At 39.8% G+C, this 22,298-nt stretch overlaps 1 protein-coding gene across 2 annotated transcripts in view; it reads left to right on the top strand.

Moving 5' to 3' along the window:
* TAB2 (TGF-beta activated kinase 1 (MAP3K7) binding protein 2) overlaps window positions 1-22,298 on the top strand; it is a 66,006-nt gene that overhangs the window by 30,803 nt on the left and 12,905 nt on the right. For both annotated transcript variants that reach the window (XM_063124549.1, XM_063124548.1), the window contains exon 2: window positions 19,139-19,323. In XM_063124549.1, the coding sequence (XP_062980619.1) occupies window positions 19,222-19,323 (102 nt within the window). In that variant the 5' untranslated portion in view covers window positions 19,139-19,221. The remainder of the gene's footprint in view (window positions 1-19,138; window positions 19,324-22,298) is intronic.

Here is a 22,298-nt window from a genome sequence, read left to right as displayed (position 1 = left end):
TAGCATATTACTTGTACCATAGAAAACTTTATCCTCAAGCTATAGCAAATCGTGTCTTATTTTTGCCAGTGTCTGTGGAAAAGACCACATCTGCATTTTTAAATTATGCCTGTTAAACCCCACAATTTAGTGTTTTTGCTGGGAAAGCATTAGAAAGTTGGAATTGGTGAGATTTGGAATGTTAACATCATATTTGAGATAGAATAATAGTTATACATTCTCTACTGCTTATCTTCTTAAATGTTACTGAGGGCAAGTTGATAGAAGTTTGGCCACCAGTTTTCTTAGCTTTTTAACGTAATAGTATATTCTTTGTATGTGTATGTTTCAGTCTGTATTTGTGAGCTGGCTTGTAAAAGCTGCTTTTGTTTGATTTTTCTTCATTTCCACCTTTTCTATTAGTCCTCTTACCACATCCCACTCCTCTTCTGAAGGGCCTCCAACTCTCACAAGAGCTTTACAGGAGATGCAAGGGGCAGCAGGGAGGAGGATGTGGGAAAGCCCATTCCACAAGAAGACTTCCTCTTTTGGATACAACCTTGGGTCTCCAAATTGGGCCTTACAAATCTTGTTAAGCAGTTTTATAGGGATGAAGGATGTGACTTTGGATCTTTTCTCATTTTTGACTCACTTGTATCTTTGATTAAATGTGTAAATAAATCCAGCATAAGTGAATTCATGGGTGGCTATCCCAGAAACAGAACATAAGCAAACTGTTAGTGTGTGTACACACACACACACACACACACACACACACACACACACAGTCAGTACGTCATCCATGTTTAGGATGTTTTGTTTGTAATCTCAGATATCTCCCCTGTTAATGATTTATTCTAAAACATTAGCAGTGACTTCTTGCAGGTGTTTAATCAGAAATAAATATGTATGCTCATGTCCAAAATGTGCCATTTGAAGAAAGATGGTTGCAGCTTGTTTCTGCAAGTCATGAAGTAGATTGACAAGGGTTTCTTACTATTGTTTAGAAATAGTGATGACAAAATGACCCCCAAAACCTGTCCAGCTGAAATGAAGAAACCTATGGGTGGAGGACAGTTTATCAAGAGTGGATTTTTGTGCAGAATAACAAGACTTAGTTCAGTTCTGGTATTCAAAACAAATTCTTGAGTTCAAAGTTTTTTTAATTGTAAGTGCATGTCCCTTGCACCTGGCTCTGATTGGTGACTTCAAGGAGTTATGAGAAAGGCAATATTCTAGAGAGGGAGGGAAGAGATTGTTCTTACAGTCATTGTCAGCTGAGAACTTCTTCTCACTCATGCCTTACATTCAGTGGCTGCTTGATCTGTTTTAAACATGACCGGAAATGCAATTTTGCCCTTATGCACATATTGGAAAATTCATGTTGTTTTGTCGTACACAGACATAAATCTTTGCAGGGGGAAAAGCAACACTCAGATCCACTTTATGTTTTACTATAGCAGAGGCAGGTATAAAGAAGCTTCTCTTCTCCTCCCACCCCCCCTCCGGCAGCCTTTATGGTGGGAAGGATGGGAAACATTCTATTGCAGAATTTTACTGGCATACATCACTTGGAATTGTATATATCCTATTGAATACCAAGCAGTAATAATGCCTGTTCATTCCTTAACTTTGATTTTAAAACCGAAACCGAGTAAATGCCAAATTGAGCAATTGTTGGCCGCAGTGGTTAGCACAGTACTCTCAATTCTGTGGAGCAACTTAAGGTATTTATAGCTAGACATGTACATTTTGTTGTGTCTGAGTGACTGTATGTCTAATGCAAAGTGAGTGAGTGTCCCTGCCCCTTATCAGAGGAGCATGATTGCTCTTTTACTTTACATGAGCATTGGGCTGGTCACCTTCCCAGCACTGAGAAATGTAGCCTCTTTCAGTGCTAAGCAGGGGAAAACACTTATCTCTACTCAGTGCTCATTAGACCTAAGAGCTTTTCCATCCATAGCAAAGGGGGCCAGAGGAGGAAGCTGCTGGTCTTTTTTTTAGGCTTTCAGAATACTTCATGGCTTTTTTTTATGGATTTAGTGTATGTATGTATTTGTACTCATAAATGCTGGAATGTTTTTTTAATAGAAACTGAGATACTCAGAACAAACTTTTAGCACACACACAAAATCTCTGGGCCACATGAACTATTCTTTGTTATCCACCTGTTACCAAGACCATCTATGCCTTATCTATACAGTTTAACCTCTGTTGTCTTTCCCAGATTTTTATTTCATTGTACAACCATGAACATTGGTTTCATAGTGACCTCAAATGTCACTTGTTTATCGTTATTGTGAAAATTATACATCTGCCTCGAGATTTTTCTTTTTCTTTCTGATATAGCAGTGATTGTTGAAATTGTTCTGTAAACCGGTTTTGAGTAGCGTATAATTTCTTGATGATTAGTCTAGGTTGTAAATCTTGGAATATATCTTGTGAAATACAATGCTTTGGCTATTGGGTGGTATAGAAATGCAATCAATCAATCAATCAATCAACGCCGTCACCAGAGGTTTTTACCAATTCATATAAGGAAGAAGGCCGTTAATATATTTTCTAATAGACTGTTGTATGCGGAAATATATTGTGGACAATTTGCAAATGTATTAATTGTAAATTTGCTTTGTAAAAATATTTACTAAAATTCACTTTATATATCACTTCAGGTAGTACTGGAGGCCTGATCTGTATCAGGACTGAAGTAGAGCGAAAGGGTTAAAGCCCTGTACTATCATTCTACTGAGTTCTAATCTGGATCAGGTCTCCATCAACTGCTATTCCTGTATCAATTACATGATTTTTTTTAATTTTGTGAATTTCATTTCATCTTGCTTGACTGGAATGTAGCTTCAGATGCTGTGTCTTATGTGGCACCTTATTTCCTACCTTTTCTGAAATCATGTTTATTTACTGGGATGTTTGTAAATATAGTTATTAATGTGATTTATATTTTTATATTTTTCCTAACCATGCCACATACTCAACATCAAGGGTGTCATCTGAAACTAATATGTTTAGGGAGAACCATAGTTTATTTGCTTCATGTTGTGTACATCCTTCCTTAACATAGTGGATTACATAAGCAGAACAGAAACAAATGTTGTTAACATAGTTCAGATTCAATTAAAGAGCTGTAATTCAGAGATGAATTTACAATTTAGCAAATTGATGTTTCTAAACATACTACTTTTTTAAAAGAGAGATATCCAAATATGTGTTACTATAGTTCACATACTTCTGGCCAAAATCAATCAAATTCCAGCAGTGCAGGTCAGTTATCACCATATATAAATGTACGGTTTAAAATATTTTGAGGTAACATGCTGAAAGGATTGCTACAGAGCAGTGTTGTCTGCCTGTCTTTGAATAGAAGGAACATTCATTAAAACTCCAAGTGCACTTTCTATGCTATTCTGTGTCCTGCTTATGTGAATTCTTGAATGTTAAATAGTCTCTCACCACTTGAGTCTGTTTCATTGGTATTGCTACCCCAAATATTGCAAGTAAGTCATGAGGTCAGGCTGGAAATTGGATTTTCTAAACCTTGGATTCTTACAGTTCTAATTACATTCTGTCAGTGGTTCCTGTTCCACTGGTGGGCAGACAGCATTGAATAGAACTCAAGATTATCTTTTGCAGTTGTAGGTTAGTAGCCTCTTTGATCAATAGACTGATAAGTTAAGGCTGCAACCTTGTTGTGTGTACTTACCTGGGAGTGAGCTTTGTTGGATTCAGTGTGAGTAGACTGGAGTCAAGTGTTTAGAAAGGAGTTAATATAAACACATGAAGACAGGGAGCGCTCTAACCCCTCCACAAAAGATTCTTGTTGTGTTGTCATCCTCTGTTTGTAGAGGGGTAACTTTGTGAACAGGAAAGCCTCCTGTATCCGTGGATACTCTCCTGTATCGTGGAGGGTGGCTCTTCAAAAAGTCACCCTCCATGAGTAGAGGGCTATAAACCCAAGATCATGCAAGCTTGAATTCTACTTACCCCTGGTCTAGAATAGTGCTGGGATTAAAATGGGGTTTGTGTTTCAGAAAGATTTTGCAAGTTGCCTTTTGGGAAATCTTTTGCATTTCTTTGAGAAATTGTTCTGAAGGAGACTGGGATCAGGGAAAGGAGTGAAGTAAGAAGATCACCACTCCCTTGAACCAGTTGTGCTTATTTGACTAGTTATGGGGATGTGCATCAAAATCCATATCCCATTGAAAGTAATGCAATGTCAATGGATGTCATCAGGTTTGGATATTAATCTTTATGTAAATGTTTGCTATTTATTTATTACAATCATTTATATGCCACCTTCAGGATATATATCTCATCAAGGCAACTTACAAGTAACAAAAACAATAAAATCACAAACAATATTGACAGTATTTTAAAAAATAATCAGGATCCCTCCTTTAGGGCAATTGATGGAAGATGGCCTGGGATGGGGATAATCCAGCCTGAGCAAGTGTCTCTGTCATCCTGGTCAACCTCCCTCTCTCCTGAAATCCTTCCCACAAGTCAGGTGATAGTAGAAACCCCTTTGGGGCAGGAAGAGGGAAATTCAGCTGGTACAGGCCCTGAGGTCTTTTTCACCTGCTTCTCTTCATCTCTCTTTCCTTGCTCCCCAACCATATTTCAAGTGCAGATAATTACTCCACAGTGCCCTAATTTATACTTGCTATGATCAAATGTTGAAATCTGCACTGCATGGGTTAAATCCAACTTTACACTAGTGGAAATCTGCTACAACAACAAGACTTCCTCCCCCTCTCTTCTTCACCTGCAGCCCTCCACACCACCCAGAAATCCACTCCGGAGGGTTCCCAGCCATCTGTAGCAGATTTTACTAGGGTGGGGGAGAGACTTGCCTCCTTCCCAGAGCTGATGGAACTTCTTCCATCAGTGGAATGACACCATTGGATTTAACTCAGTGGTTTTTACTGGGGTGTGCATTTGAATGTGTATCTGAAATGCTTATTCTTTGCCATTCTGTTTCAAGTAGTCATTTATAACTATATACAACAAAACCTGAATTATGTTGAAAATCTTGCTGCCTAGCACTGCTGGGAAACAAAACTGGCTGCACGGCAAGGCAGTGAACATTGGTCTAGTTTCCTGGGAAATGGGGATGTATTCAGGTGCCACCTGAAATTGCAGCTTTCTCAGTGAAAATCTAAACCTAAAGTTTGGTGTAGAAAGTGAGTGAGTTCTTGAACTTTCATAGTAGCTGTCTCTGTTTGTGAGTTTCCAGTCTTGTAAAATGGAGAATGGCACTCTGGAACTTCAGCTAAGGTGTTTTCAAGTGGAAAGTTATATTTGTAAAGAAAGAGTGGTTAAACCAAATTATGTTAGTGAAAAGTTGGCTTATTTTATGTGCAAGTGAGCTTCCTGCATAAAATTCTTTTCAATGACCCTGTCAATTAGAAGCTAGAAGTGTTTTGTGTGTAGACCTTTAAGATTGTTCATTTGCTAGTTTCCTTCAAGATGAGCCAGAAGACTCTCAAAGCTTTGTTGGATAAAGAAAACCACAGTATTTAACATGTTTGAAATGAATGTCTTTCCACATAAGAAATTAACTATACCACCTCATTTAATGTAACCAACTGTTCATTTTCAGCATGGCAGCAACTATTTAATGGAAAGAATAGCAATTTTCATTCCTTATTGGAACAAAATTTACTTTAAAAGCAAAAGGGAATAGGAAATGAAACTTTTAAGTCTACCTCAACATTGTGTAACTTGGAACGTTGTTGGCAATACAATACAGATCATTTGCCCAATGAAGATTACTTTCATAACTCTGTACTATATTTTTTTGCCCCACCCCCTTTCTGGCTGAAGAAGTGTTCTGTGAAACTCGAAAGCTCACAAACTACTTCGTGAATTTTGATTGGTCCTAATAAGTACTATTTTACTGTCCCTGATTAATTCCTTCCCCCCCCCCCCCCGGTGATTGCCTTCATGGCTGCTGGATATGGAGAGATTAATCCCTTCCACTTTTCATAAGTTCCCAAATGTTACTTATATAAAACCAAAAATTAAATATAAAATTGCATAATAGTCTGTGTAATAGAACATGGCTAGTTACTGAATGAATAGGTTGTGGTGGCTGTGTGGAATAGAAAGTCTAACTGCTTATCTATATCTACCAGAAAATTCTAGCTGCTATATTTTTTTTAGTTAAACTTCCTGCAGACTAGATTACAAACAAAAAACAAAAAAACAAAAACACTGAAATGTAATGTGTTTGGTAATCTAGGTATACATATTTTCATCTGGATATTATAAGTATTTCCCTAAACTTAGTACAAGGCTGCTATCTCATAAGTAGTAATTAATTCCTTATGAATGTTATAACTAAAGCTATAATATTTCTACAGAGTAAAGTATTCCAAAGACTTCATGCGAAATAAACTTCTGCAGGTTGCCTGACTACAGCAGGTTGGCCTTGGCCAATAGTGCAGTTGATCCCAGACATCCTCTTCAATCAAGGTCTGCCTATTTTGTGGAGGATAGGAGTCAGATGGGTATCAAGAATTTTACTGGCACTAGCACTGACGAGCAGTAGCTATAGTAGCTATGAGCATTGCATGTACAAACTGCTGTGTTGTGGAGTAATTGTCTGCAATTGAAATTCAGGTGAGTTGAGAGAACTAAAGTAGTTGTCAAACACTGTGCAGGGTAAGAGAACCTTTCACATTCAGAACTGACAGCCCTCTTTCATACTTCCATCTTTGATGGAATAAGCTCTAACGTCTTATTTGGATGCTTTTACTGAAGCTGAGTGCAGAGCTGCTTTCTATGCCAGAGATGAGTTGTTGGAATCACCTTTGCATCTAGAAGGTCCCAGGTTCAATCACCAGCATCACCAGATAGGACTAGAAATTTTCCTGCCCGACACCATGGAGAGCAGCTGCCAGTCGGTGTTGACAGTACTGAGTTAGATGAACCAGCTTCTTATATTCCTAGGGCCCAACTCAGGATACTGATGTACAAGCAGCTTAGGCACTATGTGCCCACAATACCTTCCTCTCCCTTATATGTCACCTCAATCTCCACGATCAACAATGTCTGTGCTTTTGACATATGCCATCTCTGTGCCAAGTTCATATGACAAAGAGGTGGAAAGACATTCTTGGTGGCATCCCCAAACTGGAATTCCTCCCATTGGAGACCTACACAGAGCCAAGCCCAAGCATCTTCCAAAAGCAATACAGGACCTTCTGGTTAAAATAATAATAATAAAAAATACCATACTGATATTTAAAGGGTATTATTTCTTAAGCTTCTGAGTAAACAGAGGATTTGAGTTTTCTTTAAAACTATTTAAAACCTTGTGGCTTCTTGTATTGGAACACGTGCATTCTGTATTCACTGCTTGTTCATAAGCCAAAGAAGGTGTAATTCGATCTTTTAGCCACGTTTGGTAAATACTAGTTTTCTGGGTACATTATGTTCTGCTGTTAAGAGAAACCAGGCTGCCAAGTATGTAGATTTTTTTTCTATTCACTCAATTTTGTTTCCTCTTCACTTTAAATTTTTAGACAACATTAATTACCTTTATATAAACATCTATTTTAATTTATGGTGAAATTGCATGCTATACCTGTTGAAATGTTAATAAAAAAAGATTCCTCACAAAATCTTCAGTAGAATTTAAGTCTTCAGGAACACTAAAATAAGGATTGGTGTTTGCTGCTACTTAGTATCTTATTAGTATGTATACCGTTTACTGCCTAATAAAAGAGAACATTTTGTTTATGTGGATTCTCCCAAATTCTCAATTGCCCTTGAAAAGAGGTTATATCAGCCTTTTCCAATATGGTTTCCTCCAGATGTTTTGGACTATAGCTGTCTTGGTCCTGCTGGTTGGGACTGATGGGAGCTAAAGTCAAAAACATCAAGAGGACACCCAAGTTGTGGAAGGATGCTATAATATTCATGATATCATGAATGGCCGCTCAGGAATATTGAACTGTAGGAGTTGATAAATTTGACCAAAGGTAATACTCTTCTTTTTTCATACACACCCACAAGGTATATTTATATAAGATAGAACTTGTTTATGTTGCCTTCTCTTCAGAGGATCAGAGTTATAAGAGACTAATGCACTAAAAAACCAAAACCTTAAAAAAAACACCATATATAGCAGTGTGCCCAACCCCCAGTGCCCTCCAGATGTGCTGGATGGCAACTCCGTTCTAGGTGTGCTTGCAGGAAATGATAGGAGTTGTAGTCCTGTACATTTGGAGGGTGGCAGGTTGGGCAAATTTTTCCCTTTGTCCTCCCACACTAGCTCAATTAAATGTAGAGCCTGTTCCAGTGCAGATGACTGTATTAATATCCTGCAGATAGTGTGATGTAGCCCTAGTTATTAGGATCTCATATGCCACCAACTGTGGCCAAATCAGACTTACATGTATGAATGCATTTAACATATCTGGGTGTTTCCCCTTAAATGATAGCAACTGTAGAGGGGGGTAGTCCTCTTACTCCCCACTGTACTCCCATTGAAAATTCTATTCATCCTGCTATTCATCCTGGAGTAAAGTGCCAATGGAAGCTTCCCTCGTAGAGCTTAGAATGTGTAGAGAGGGGCTGATTTTTATTGGGACCATGTTGTGTGGACGAAACAATTAAATCCGCCTATCTGTACACTGAGGTCCTAGTCCTGCTCATATCCCTTCATGGCCGTTATGAAAAAAACAAGACATACATATGCAATCTAACATTGCATATGCTTTGGCCAAATGTGTAAGAAGTAACAGTCCTTAACATTTGCAGGTAGTGATTACTTGTATTTGGAGATGGGACTTTTTTCTGCTTGCTTTCCTAAGCATATTTGTTTGAGGTCTCACAAAGTCTGGGTGATGTTGTAGCTTCCCCTTTGATACTTGTAGGAAGTGGGGCCATGCTTCTATCCATGTGGGCTACATAGGCAGATATTCTAGATCAGTGGTTCCCAAACTTTTTCAGGTAACCGCCCCCTTGGTTCCACAAACTCATGCCCAGTGCCCCCTACCCTACACTATAAAAATCATTATTCAGAGTAGTGGTTTTCAACGACCCACTAAGGAAGATAATAACAATAAAATTCAAAACAGTAACAATTAATTGAATACTTTATTCAAAATCCAATTGGTGTGCCCTGCCACACTGGCTGCAAACAGAGGCGTTCACTCTCTTTTCCCTCCCTCCCTTGGCAAGCTTGGGGGGGTGCTTCCCATTTAGAGGGGATTCTAGGAGTTGAAGGACTTTTTTCTGTCTAAACATGCATAAAATCGTGCCTTTAACTTATCATGTCACACTAGCATGAATACAGGAATCAAATAGGATTTCCTTCTTCAGTGGAACATACTTACTTAGGAGTAAGCACCATTTTGTTATAGGAAGGGATAATGTATTTTAATTAAAATTTTAAAATAATTATCTGCCACCTGGTACAGAGTTTTCCTATGGAAAACCTAGCTGGGACTGAAGTAGAGGGGCACTAATTTTACTGTACTTATTGTCTTTAAATATGGTTAAATATCCCACAGTTACCTTGCTATTCTATTTCTACAATTCATTTTCTCCTGTCTTTTCTTCACCCTCTCTTCGTTTTCAGGCTGAATCCTATGCACATTTACCTCAGAGTAAGGATCATACTTAGGATTGTGCTGCAGCTCTGTTTTTATGGTGACACAAGACACACACATACCATGTTTACCAAAAGAACGCTTGAAACAAGGGGATTGGACACCCTGGAATAAGCAAGGGCAGATAGGAATTGTTTCAGCAAGCATTCTGAAAAAAGGTGCTGCTGAATCTTCTTTAGCCAAGAAAGACCTGGGGAATTGCAATTCTCTCGCCCTTGCCCTTTTCTTTTCTCTCCCAATCCTGTTGTAGTCCAGATTTTTTGTGGGGTGGGATTACACACACAGACACATAGCATCTCTCTCGCTCTCTCTCCAACCCCCCCCCCCAAGCCTCACAATAGCTGCCAGGCTGATTAGGACAGGAGGGCAGCAGCTCAGAGGGGAGATGGCCCCGATCTGCAACTCCTGACAGGGGGAGGGAGCCTGGTGATGCCTTGCAGCAGCACAAGCGGTCCTGCGCCCCACCCAGCTGGCCAGCCGCTGTTCTTGGCAGCTGCTCTGCCGCCCGCTGTCCTCCATGTGCTCCTTCCTCTCTGCCGCAGGGCTGTTGCTCCCACCTTGTGCAGCAACTATCGCGAGAGGTCTGCCGGGGCAGCTTTTGGGAGGGAGCAGCTCTGGCCGAGCGAGCGGGTGGGTGGCGGTGGCTCCAGCAGGAAAGAAGCCCTGGGCCCTCCTAGGCAGGAGGGTGGGGCCGCTGTGGGCTTGAGATAGGAGGAGAGAGTGACTGCGTGAGTGAGAAAGTCCTTCCTGAGCAGGAGCAATGTGGGGAGAGCAGCTGAATTTGCTGTTCTTTCCTGCTCAGTCCCTGGGTTTTAGGACCTTCTGGAGAGACCACCTCGAGCGCCCCCCTGCCGCCCCTTTGCCTGTTAGCGCCCCCTGCCGTCCCTTTGCCTCTTAACGCCCCCTTTGCAATCCCACCGCTCCCAAGAGGGCAGTACCTCCCACTTTGGGAACCACTGTTCTAGATCTATGACGAAAGATTGTGGTAGTGCTTCCTTTGGTGGCACACATCCAGGCTAGACAGAACTGCAGCTCATTTGGCTTGATATAGGATGTTTTTCTGTTTTGAGTTTGGTTCATACATTCTCTAAAAATGCATTGATGCAAATCATCTGCTTGTTTAAAATTATGACAAAGAAAAGGGGACTCCCTTCCTTCAGCCTTCAGAACTGTCTGCCTACACAGCAAAGGTTTTGAAGGCCAGTTCACCATCTCTGTCCTTGTGGTCTTGGAGAGAAAAAAAGCAGCACACATGAGGTTGGGGCTAGGGAGGGGATTGTTCCTGACCTTCTGTTGTTCCTCAGAAGTATCCATAGCTCCGTGTAATGTTGGGCACTTGTTGGATAATAAATAGGGTTCTGGTGACCATAGTTTTGCTAGATACCAAGAAAGCAAAATATAGACCTTACAATTTGTGGCCCTGTGGGTGCAATCAACATAGAACCTTTTGGATTTATCCTTGTTCTTTGTCATACAGTACAGTGGAATTTAAGGTTGTTCCAATTCTATGTTACATGTCTATAGATGATAATTATTTCATGGTAAAGATTGTTCAGTACCTAATTTTAGTACAGGCAATTGCAGATTTTGGATTGACTGCAGTAAACTAGTTTTGTCTTGAATCATATTAGGTGGGAATGCTGGGAGCTGTAGGACTTTTTTCTGTCTAAACATTCATAGGATTGTGCCTTTAGTCATACTTAAAATAGATCCATAGATTTCAATAGGTCTACTCTTAGTGTGCCTTAAATCTTGATCCAACCCATGCATAGACTATTCCTCCTAGTTTATCCTTATTAAGGTTAGTGCTAGATCTGCATGTAATGTATCAAACTCTTCAACATGCCTGTTAGATCTCATAATAGGGCCTTAACATTTAGACAAGCAAAAAGAATTTTTCCACTTACAACACTAGAGCAACATTTCTGACATGATACCTAGGGTTCAAAACTCCCTCTATAACTTTATTCTTTTGAATTCTTTCAGTACTTCAAAATTCTTGTTCACTGTAGAAAAGATAATAGATGATATTGAAAACAAAATTATCCACTATAATTTTTGAGCACTTTTATCTTTGTATGGGATAGAATTGGAAAAACCGTCTGTGCTATTTCCCTTTTAATTGAAAAGTCTCACAGAACTCTTAGATCTGCTGTGTAACTCTATAGCTGCATTTGGACAACACAATAGTTAATGGTGGGTTAATAGTCAACTCCACAGTTGATTATTGAGGGGGTACTCCCCATATGACATGATTATAATCAACTGTGGTGTAAATCCAGCATCAAGTTGACTATTAGTCAATGGTGTGTTTGATTGACACATCCCCCTCTCCCCCCCTCAGTCCTCCCGCTGGTATCCCATCAGCCATTGTGAGTTCTGCTGGCTGGACTAGAGCAGCAGCTGCTGCTGCTTTGGTCGTTCTTGCCAGGGGACTTTGTAGTCGCCAAAAATAACCAGCTGTATGTGATGAAATAGTCAATGGTGCCTGACACAACACAATAAACAACAGTTGTTCAAATGATCAACTCTGCACAGCATTGGTTATTTGTGTTGATTATTTCAGTTGAATAACCAATTGCGGTGTGAAAAAGTCTCAACAGACGACACAATAACCCGCCGTTGACTGTTTAACCCACCATTGGTTATTGTGTCATCCGAACCCAGTTTACATGTGTATGGCTGACCTCTTTCTTTTGTTTTGGTGCAGAAGGAGAGCAGCATCACAGCACACCCTTGAATTAGTCCTCCGGTTCATTTGAGCCATGATCTCCTAAGAATATTTGTGCATTTCCTTCAAGTGTATCCTCCCTGTTATACATAGATTGGGAAGTCAATTAAAATATTTATGTTTTAAAGTGTTGTTTACTCTGCTCTTTAGCCAAAAAGATCCACCCAAGCAGCATGCCTAAGATTGATAACAAACAAGAGAGTTTGTTTACAAGTTAAGATATGACAGATGGGGGGGAAAGGATGAAGAGGGGAAAAGAAAACAAGCAAACACAGGCACCAATTGTTAAGGTTACAAAAGTTATTCTAAAGACCAGCTGGTATGGAAACACTTGAGAGTAAGAATAAGCCAAATGGAGCTGTTCTCTCAACTGAGCCAATGGAGTGGCACTGCTTCTCATTTCTCCTTCTGTGGCATCTTTCCTCTTACAGCAAGCATGGCTATAGGGCCAACCACTTAAGTTATTGAGCCCCACACCTCACTACAAACGAACTCCCAACACTTTTCAAGGCCAGGCGCCCTCTTAACTATCGCCTCTCTCCTGAATTGCTTCCCTCCTTGAAGACATAGCCATCATGCCTTTGTGAATGAGAATACATCAGTCATTCATGGCAGGAGAAGAATTAACATTGTTTAAATCTTCAGGTATGAGCTGTCAGTGCTCACAAAACTAAAGAAATGAAATCTAGTTATGTGGACTTTATAATTTGACTACTCCTTTTCTAGTTTGTACCATTTGATTAAATGGTCACTTCTGACCCTGGGCAGAAACAGGTTGTTACTGCGTATTTTCCTTTTTGAACAGAGAGAGGACAAGCTATGTGGCCAGGTTGTGCAGTACTGCACTAGCCCCGCCTTCCCCAACCTGGTGTCTTCCAGATGTGTTAGAGTGCAGCGTCTATAATTCCCAGCCATCATGGCCTTTGGCCATGTTTAAGTGAAATATATCACTGTGTAGTGCAGAATTGTGAAGTGCATTTTCACTTCCCCGAATGCTTGCTCAAGAATTGTACACTAAATAATGATAATGGACAGTCTGAGCTGCATTACAAGCTCTCTTGAACAATCATCAAATAAGGGAGCAGTGGATACCCACAGTCTGCTGCAAAAGTCAGAATGTACAAACATGCTTTGCACGTCTTTGCTTGTGGTTCATTCATTATGAAAGCAGCCATGGCTGCTCAACCACCCGGAATCTGGAAAATGTGGGCATCATGATTACTACCTGGAAAACATGCACATATGTGTGCAAACATGCCTCTGTACTTTAGACAGTGGAATTTGTTATTATTATGTAACAGAGCTTCTGGACAGGCTGGTGCAATTATGGGCATATTAATAGATGGAATAAAATATTTGAGTGTATTAATAAAATTGGCACACTAATTCATATTCCTTGTGGTTATGAAAAGTTTAGACCTTGTTATCCAAGAGCTGACATTTGTTTATTTTTTATTGATGATTTTCACAGAATGATTCAACTGAAGATCTGTTTATAATATATCATTCTGCAGTTGGGCTTGAGTAAGTTGCCCGGAACAAGGTTTCTTGCAAATTAGAGTAGTTTCTGAGTAGTAGTAACATTTCTATATTCAGAAGCAATACTGTAGAAGATGGTATACTGATCTATTTGTACAGCAGTATGTCCTGAATGATAGGGTAGCTGCAATATTTTCTTTTCTCCCAGGCATTTAACAGCATATGCTAAGTTTGTTTTTTAATGGACCCTATCACTGTTGTTTAAATGGATACTGTTATTTTATATTGTTGTTTTTATATTTTGATGGTTTAAAATTTTGTATACTTTTTAATGTTTACTGTTTTTAACTTTTGTAAACCGGCCAGAGAGCTTTGGCTATGGAGCGGTATATAAATTTAATAAATAAATAAATAAATATATGCACTGGTTCTACCAACAGTTTGGGGTCCTTACAGTTATTTGGTTGGGTTTACAGTTGTTCATTGATCAGCCTCTCTTCTTGGGTTGATGTAGGTTTAAAAAATGGAAATGTCATAGCCCCATAAGCCATGGCTTTAAAAATATCTGCCTTATGTACCATTACAACTGTGAACTGGCGACATCTATGTAAAAACTAGCATTCTATTTGTGCAAAGACTTATATCATATAGACATCTAGAAGGCTGAGGCCAGACAGATCCAGAAAAGGATGCAGTGTATGCAGGAAAAATGGCAAACACAGCCAGAACTTATTTTGCCACAGCCATTCTAAGAGTTGAAAAGACAAGCTGCTGCTTCAGCTGATCAGCAGAGTGTATCCCTGGCAGTGGTTAGTGCTGCAGTAATAAGAGAAAGCAAAGCTCTGGCTGCCCACACAGTTCTTTGCCCCTGTGCCTATTCTTCCTTTGGATGCTACCCTTAGTACAGTGGAGCAGAATACAGAATTATACATGGATGATAATATTTGTATCCTGCTTCTTCCACCCAAATAGAATCCTTATAGCAGTTTTCAGTAATACAATAAAACAGTAAACAGCATTTATTTATTTATTTCATTTATATACCACCCCATAGCCGAAGCTCTCTGGGCGGTTTACAAAAGTTTAAAAAAGAGTCAATAAGAGTCTTTTAAAAAAGAGTCAACAATAGCACAGCATCTGCAAAATTACATCAGCACAGCAGAGAGAGCAGGCACTGGCATCAAACACACATTCAATGAAGCGAGTAGCTGGTTCTCCCAGGGCAGTGAATTCCATCATCTGGTCAATGCTTTCAAGAAGGCGTCATCTCAGATCCCAGTCTTCCACATCTCTCCCATTAGAGCAGCATATAACAAGACCTTTCCTGATGAGTGCAGGGTATAGTCTGGTTAGCACAGGAGAAACTGGTCCTTCAGACATCCAGGTCCCAAACCATTTCGGACTATAAAGATGAATAACTACCACCTTGTATTGGTCCTGGAAACAAATTGTGGGCCAAAGCAACTGATAACAACATGAGTTTCAGGACTTGTTGCTGCATTTTGCACCATTTGAGGTTTCCATGACTTTTTCAATGGCTGTCCCATTTAGAGCCCATTACAGTCTAATCTGGAAGTGACCAGGTCTTGCATAACTGTGGCAGGCTGCAGTTGGAGAACAAGATTATGCTGGGCAAAAGCACTTCTGACCACAGCCACTACCTGAGCATAACCAAACTTTTTACCTGCTTCCTGGGTCATTGCTCACTCATATCCTCATTAGTTCAATCTTGTGTAGATTAAACTTCAGTTGTTAGCCCATATTTATACTCCCACTGATTCAGGAGTTCAACAGCTTCCTTAAACTAGAATCAGAAGGAAAGGATTGATGGTGGTGCGGGGGGTGGGGGGAGAGAAGAGAGGTGAGTGTCATCAGCATACTGTAATACCACATTTCCAAACTCCAGACTACTTATCGCAATGGTTTCATGTAGATGTTAAAATGGGGACAAGATAAGCCCCGTAGGACCTCAAGAAGCAACAGTCATGGAGGACAAATAGAAACCTCCCAATACAACCAGCTGAAACATACCATCCATGATCAATCACAACGATCATCAGTATCTCCAGTACTCATAATGAGTAAATTCATTGTTGAAGTGCTACTGACAGTTGGTGCAATTCACTGCCATTGCCGTTAAAGTCCATTTTTCCTAGGGTTTATATGGGCAAAGTGAGTTCTGAGTTCTTCTCAGCTTCACAGTTCTAGAAAGCTAATTACCAGGTCGCCAGCAGCATCTTCCCTGTGTAGTCTGGTGAGCAGTCCTGCCACTCCAGCATAAATATATCATCCATGTTCTCTGTGAACTGCAGAAAACCTAGAGAAGGAAAAGATGGTTTCTCCCTTCTCGGCGGCTTTTGCATTATTATTATTATTATTATTATTATTATTATTTATTTATTTATTTATTTATAGAGCACCATCAATGTACATGGTGCTGTACAGCGTAAAACAGTAAATAGCAAGACCCTGCCACATAGGCTTACATTCTACTAAAATCATAGTAAAGCAATAACGAGGGGAAGGGAATGCAAACAGGCACTGGGTAGGGAAAACAGGCACAGGGTAGGGTAAAACTAACAGTATAAAGTCCGAGCAACATCAAGTTTTAATAGCTTTAGGAAAAAGAAAAGTTTTTAGCTGAGCTTTAAAAGTTGTGATTGAGCTTGTAGATCTCAAATGTTCTGGAAGAGTGTTCCAGGCGTAAGGGGCAGCAGAAGAGAAGGGACGAAGCCGAGCAAGGGAAGGCACAAACGAGGTACTGTTTGTGCCTTCTGTAAAGCCCATCATGAAGACAGAAAATCACTCACTTAATGAATTCTCTGCAGTTGTAGAGCTCAGGAATAGTTGGTTTCTTTTTTATTCTCTTTGGACCAACGTGACCACAAATAAGTCAAAGTCAAACCAAAATGTGTGGACCCCTGCTCTTCATTTTATCTGATCAATTCTGTAGTACGAAATAGCTGTGCTCATCTTGCATTGGCAAAGATTGCGTACCATTTCTTAGTTTGATCTATCTAACAAATATGTATGTTTAGCTGCATTGTTGTTTGTCAATATAACTGAAATTTGTAACAACTTAATGTTCAATATCTAAAGGTTACAAAACTTAATTCCTTGTTACATAGCATTTAGTTTTCAGATAAGTCCTTACCTTAGCGAGAGGTGATCACTCTGGACTAGATCATGAAATGACTGTAGTATTAACTGATACTTTTTCTTTGAGTTTGCAAAGTGCTCTACAGTCCCTCTAATTGTTCTTTTAAAAGGGGGGGGGTGGAGGATGAATAAGATAGCAAGTCATCTAATGAATTGTGGTATTTTTAAAGAGAAAAATTGTACTTCTAGCTGTAGGGTTAAATGGTGAGGATTACTGATGAGGAAAATGGTAGGTCACAGTTCTAACAGTTTACATTGTGAGTTCTATAAAAATGTGCCTGAAAGTGCTGAAATCCTTTCATTCGTTGCTAAACTGGCCCATGCAAATTCTGTCTTTCCAAAACATAAAGCTATTCTATTCTGAATTTGTTCTGCTCAAAATTACACATTCTCCAATAAGTTATTGACTTGTCCAATGCTGGAACCTCTGGAAAAATATGCAGAAACTACTTGGGATAATAAAACTGCTAATGGGTAAAGACATGACATTACCAATTTAATTGGCTGTGCAAACTGTATGCACGGCATAGGGTTGCTAGCTTGGAACAGTAGCACAACAGCTGAAAGTAACTTCATAGATTTTTGTGGGACAATGAGAGGGAAAATATAATAGTATATCTGGTACACCGCAGTATATGTGGTAACAACATGTAGATGGGGTTTTAGTGCTTTAGCCATATGGCTTGTGCATAACAATGCAGAAATAGTACCTTAGTTTCTGAAACTTAATCAGGGCAAACTCTTAGTTCGTAATAGATTTGTACTGCAATCCAAGAAGTGTTGACTTTTTTTTCACGCTGAATTTGTATGCATGCTTATCTTATGCTTCAGGTTCTTGGCAGCACTCATACGATTCTGGGCAAGTGCAGTGCTGCTAGTAGTTGAAGAGCTTTTCATATGAGCTCTATAATATGGCTAATGCAGTCAGAATAGTCACAGCAGTAGTAGTCTTTCACCCCACCTTAGTTGTAACAGGTTCCACATGGTGATATTGGGTGATACAATCAGCACCAATATGCAGTTCCTGCTGGTTTGTGAGCCCATCAGCAGCCCCTGTGGATATTTGCTTGGGGCTCACCGTGAGTCTGAATCAGGCACTAGAAGTGTTAACAGGTGTTTATTTCCCCCCTCAGTTTTCTTCCTAACATGGCTTAATATGTTAACTACATTTTTGGTGATAAACATGTTTGAAGTGAAAACTAGATTATATTGATCAGGATTGAAGTACCAAAAAAATATGGTGCAACTTCAACAGACTTTGCGTTCGTGTTACAGATAAGTGCACAAAAATTACTAGTTTTTTGCTGTCCTGCCTATTGCACATACCTCTGTTCAGCCGTTTGTGGTTTACAAGAAACATGAACAGACTTTTCTAATGCTGCTTTTGTATTTACTTTATTTATAAAAGACTTTCAGCCCTAGCGCAACTTGCTCATCTGGTCACTTGTAGGCAACTCTTATATTTCACAGGTGACCAGGAAAAGAGGCTGGGAAAAGTAGTAACTTTTATCTGATTTTGTAATAATTCAGACATTCTGCAAACATTAAAAACAATAACAACAACGTGTTTCCCTCATTGCAGATACAAACACAAGCAAGCAATCTGTTGCTACATGGTCAGTCATAGGTCATTTCTGATTTCATAGTTGTCTGTTTCTCAATAGTAGGGACTAAGCTGGTTATCATGTTGGCTGCTACCTCACATAAAATCTTATTTTAAATTTAACATGTAGGCTTACTTTCAGAGTTATACAGATGACAGTATGGAAAACAAAATGTGCAGTATTGTAGCCCTTCAGAGAACTAGCTGTCATTTTGAATTGCAGCGCTTTAGCATTGGTTACAACACTGAGTTGATAGAGTACTGCGCACAAAGGTTAACTTATTTGCATCATACGCAAGTGCAAGTTGGGACTTAGCCAGAGCTTAGGAACATAGCTTCTTCCTAGCCTATCTTTGATTAAATGTGCCCTTCTACGTACATCCTGAAAGTGAGCTGGTTCTCTTCATAGAGTAAAGAGAGACATTTGTAGATGCTATGACTAAGGAAGCAACATACTTTACACGAAAAAGTCACAAAGCTTGTATTACAGGGGCTGGATTCAAAAGCATATGATTTTACTGTAGCAGACTCTTTTTAAATTTTGTCTTACAGAAAATGCTTGAAGAGATGATTGTTAATTCGCACTAAGGCCTGGAACTGCCTATTGAACAAAAGTCCTGCCAGGCAACATACGAATGGCCCAAGGAAGCCAGCAAATTGATTTTCAGGTTTTACATGACCTGCGCCAAAAATTTCCCGAGGTACCTGAAGTTGTTGTGTCCAGATGCATGTTACAGGTCAGTGCTATGCTGTTATTGGTTTTATAGGCACTTTAATCTGGTATAGATACTTAAAATTATTTAACATATTAGTGGGAACCCCCTTTTTAAATATAGATTTCCTGTAGTGAGTATTTTTCTTCATCCTGATTTTTGTATTGCCTTTGTTTTTCTCTCTATTGCCATTCCCCTTTCATCTTGGTCATCTTGCACAACTTTTTGAATCTTATTTTAAGTTGTGTCCTCAGATTTAAGAAATATGTACAATCTCTTTCATAAAGACCTCATATAAAGAATTTACCACTTCTATCATTTGATTGCACTGTAATTGTGATGTTTCCCCATACAAGACCACCTAGTCTGAAATGCCTCTTCATATGGTTCTCCAATGACAGCCCTAGGAGCTGTTCCCTATAGCTGCTGCTTGTCTGGATATTCAGTGTACCTCCAAGTACAAGAGGTGTAGAGGTGGCTGGATAGAGTTTTCCTTGGGCACAGGGGTAGGGTGGGCTAATAATCTTGTCTTGAGTTCAGCTCTTACTTCATAAACTGATTTCTATATTATCCACAGCGAAAAAAATGTGTCTGGAGATGCTGGGAAAATTACTTTATTTACGTATGATAAAGCTCAACTTGTTTCAGACCTTTTATTTTTAGAGGCATTGTTCAGGGGTAGCTTTAAAGGTGTCTCAGAGAAAATAGTCTCTTCAATTCAATAACTGGCAGGACTTTTTTCACCATCTTGAGACATGTTCTCTGTGGTGGATGCTTTCGAGTTTGTCTATATTCATTGATTTCTATATTATATTTTCCCTCTTTCTTTTCATCAAAATAAAATCCTTTCCCTGTCAATCTTATGGCTCTAAAGACAAAGAAGAGCCTTTACCTTCATGCACTATACTATACTGGGACATTAAGTTTGGATCTGTAGTAAGATAGGATAGGAAGGTTGTAGTGCTATGGAAAGAAAGGAGATGGACCATGATAGGGTTTTTGCTAGCTAGAAGACGATAGTCTTGGAAGAAACTATTCTATATTGTGAGATATACATAAACATAATATGCATATAATTTAAACGATGTTCAGGCTCCACTGATGGGAATATCAATATGTTATTTATTTAAGCATTTTTATGCCGCCATTCAGCCAAAAAAAGCTCTCACGCGGCTTACAAAAGTATTTCTTGACAGTCCCTGCCCACAGGCTTACAATCTAAAAGACATGACACAAAAGGAAAGGGGATTGGGAGGGAGGAGGAGGAGGGGGAAAAGGAAAGCAAATTCAGGCACTACAATCTTAGTTGCAAAGTTCAGCAGTTATAGTTGACAGTTGGTAGCAGGAGGTAGCTGGAGCTGGACCCAGGCATGGTGGAGATGTGCCTGGCTGCTGCGTCCTCCCTCACTGGTGGCCTCTGCAGAGACAGTTGGTAGCAGGAGGGAGAGGGCTCTCAGCTGGAGCTGGAGCCAGGCACGATGGAGAGGTGCCTGGCTGCTGCTTCCCCCCTCACTGGTGGCCTCTGCAGAGACCAATATGATTAGGGTGCTTCCCTATAAGCCTGAAAATTGATCTATATGTAGTACAAGACATTTGTATTACTAGGAATACCTGACAACGGGAAATTAATATATGTCCCCCTCAAAATAAGTATTTCCTCAAATGGTTAAGGTACTTCTAAGCCATTCAAAAAGCCATTCTCCTCTCTCATCTCACACTATTGCCCCGCTCGTGCTCTTCGCTCCTCTGATGCCATGTTTCTCGCCTGCCCAAGGGCCTCTACTTCCCTTGCTCGGCTTCGTCCATTTTCGTCTGCTGCCCCTTACGCCTGGAACGCTCTTCCAGAACATTTGAGAACTACAAGTTCAACCACAGCTTTTAAAGCTCAACTAAAAACTTTTCTTTTTCCTAAAGCTTTTAAAACTTGATGTTGTGCAGACTTCTACTGTTACTTTCTACTGTTAGTTTTTCCCTACCCTGTGCCTGCTTACCCTACCCTGTACCTGTTTGCATTCTCTTCCCCTCCTTATTGTTTTACTATGATTTTATTAGATTGTAAGCCTATGCGGCAGGGTCTTGCTATTTACTGTTTTACTCTGTACAGCACCATGTACATTGATGGTGCTATATAAATAAATAATAATAATAATAATAAAGTTGAAATTTGATTCACGTGTAGCACAAGCCACACTTGAGTACTAGCCCAAACTGAAGTATGGGATATATTTTCACTTGGGGTATGAAATTTGCCTCTTAAAATAGGCCAGCATTCCAGTAACCTGGAACATATCAACTTCCACTCAAGCAATTGGACTTACCTTTCCTCTCCTCCCAGGCACTCCTCATTGTTTTGCGGGGAATCCAGACGGTGAGGGGGGCTAGGCATGGGTATCCCTACCCCCTATTGGGTGTGACCCCCTACCATTGCCGGGAAATGCTATGGGGTCAAACAACTCCTACCTCCACTAAGCCAAGAGATGGGGAGGAGGGTGCAGGATATGTGCACCACTTTCATGTTGCTTCAGAATTTTGGCAGCAAAGAACAGTGTGCAAGAGCAAGCCTTCAGCTGTTCAAGACTTGTGAATTGAGGCAGGGGGTTAAAGGAGAAGGAGAAATTAAGTTTAGGCATGTAACATCTGGGCCAAATCTCCCTTAACATGATATGCAAACCTATGAGAGAGATTGCCCTATCAGAATTTAAGAGAACCACAGAGGCTATCAGCCTCAGAAAGTGGAATTGATTTAAATCATCCAGAATAAATACTAATTTAAATTTTAAAAAATTCATCCAGAAATGGTTATATATTCCTGGACACTTGTGTGGATACCACTCCACTTGGGCTGCTACTGTTTTATCCTCCCAAGAACCTAGTATTGATCTATCATCTTAAAAACCTGCCTGATTATACAAAATAGAAAATAAATGATTACATAATAAGGTAGAGCCTGGGGCTCCTTGTGACTCCTTGCCAATGAAAGAACGGGGTGGGGTGGGCAG

This window comes from Elgaria multicarinata, chromosome 4 (assembly GCF_023053635.1).
Source record: "Elgaria multicarinata webbii isolate HBS135686 ecotype San Diego chromosome 4, rElgMul1.1.pri, whole genome shotgun sequence".
Classification (NCBI taxonomy): domain Eukaryota; kingdom Metazoa; phylum Chordata; class Lepidosauria; order Squamata; family Anguidae; genus Elgaria; species Elgaria multicarinata.
This window is presented reverse-complemented; position numbering and strand designations above follow the sequence as displayed.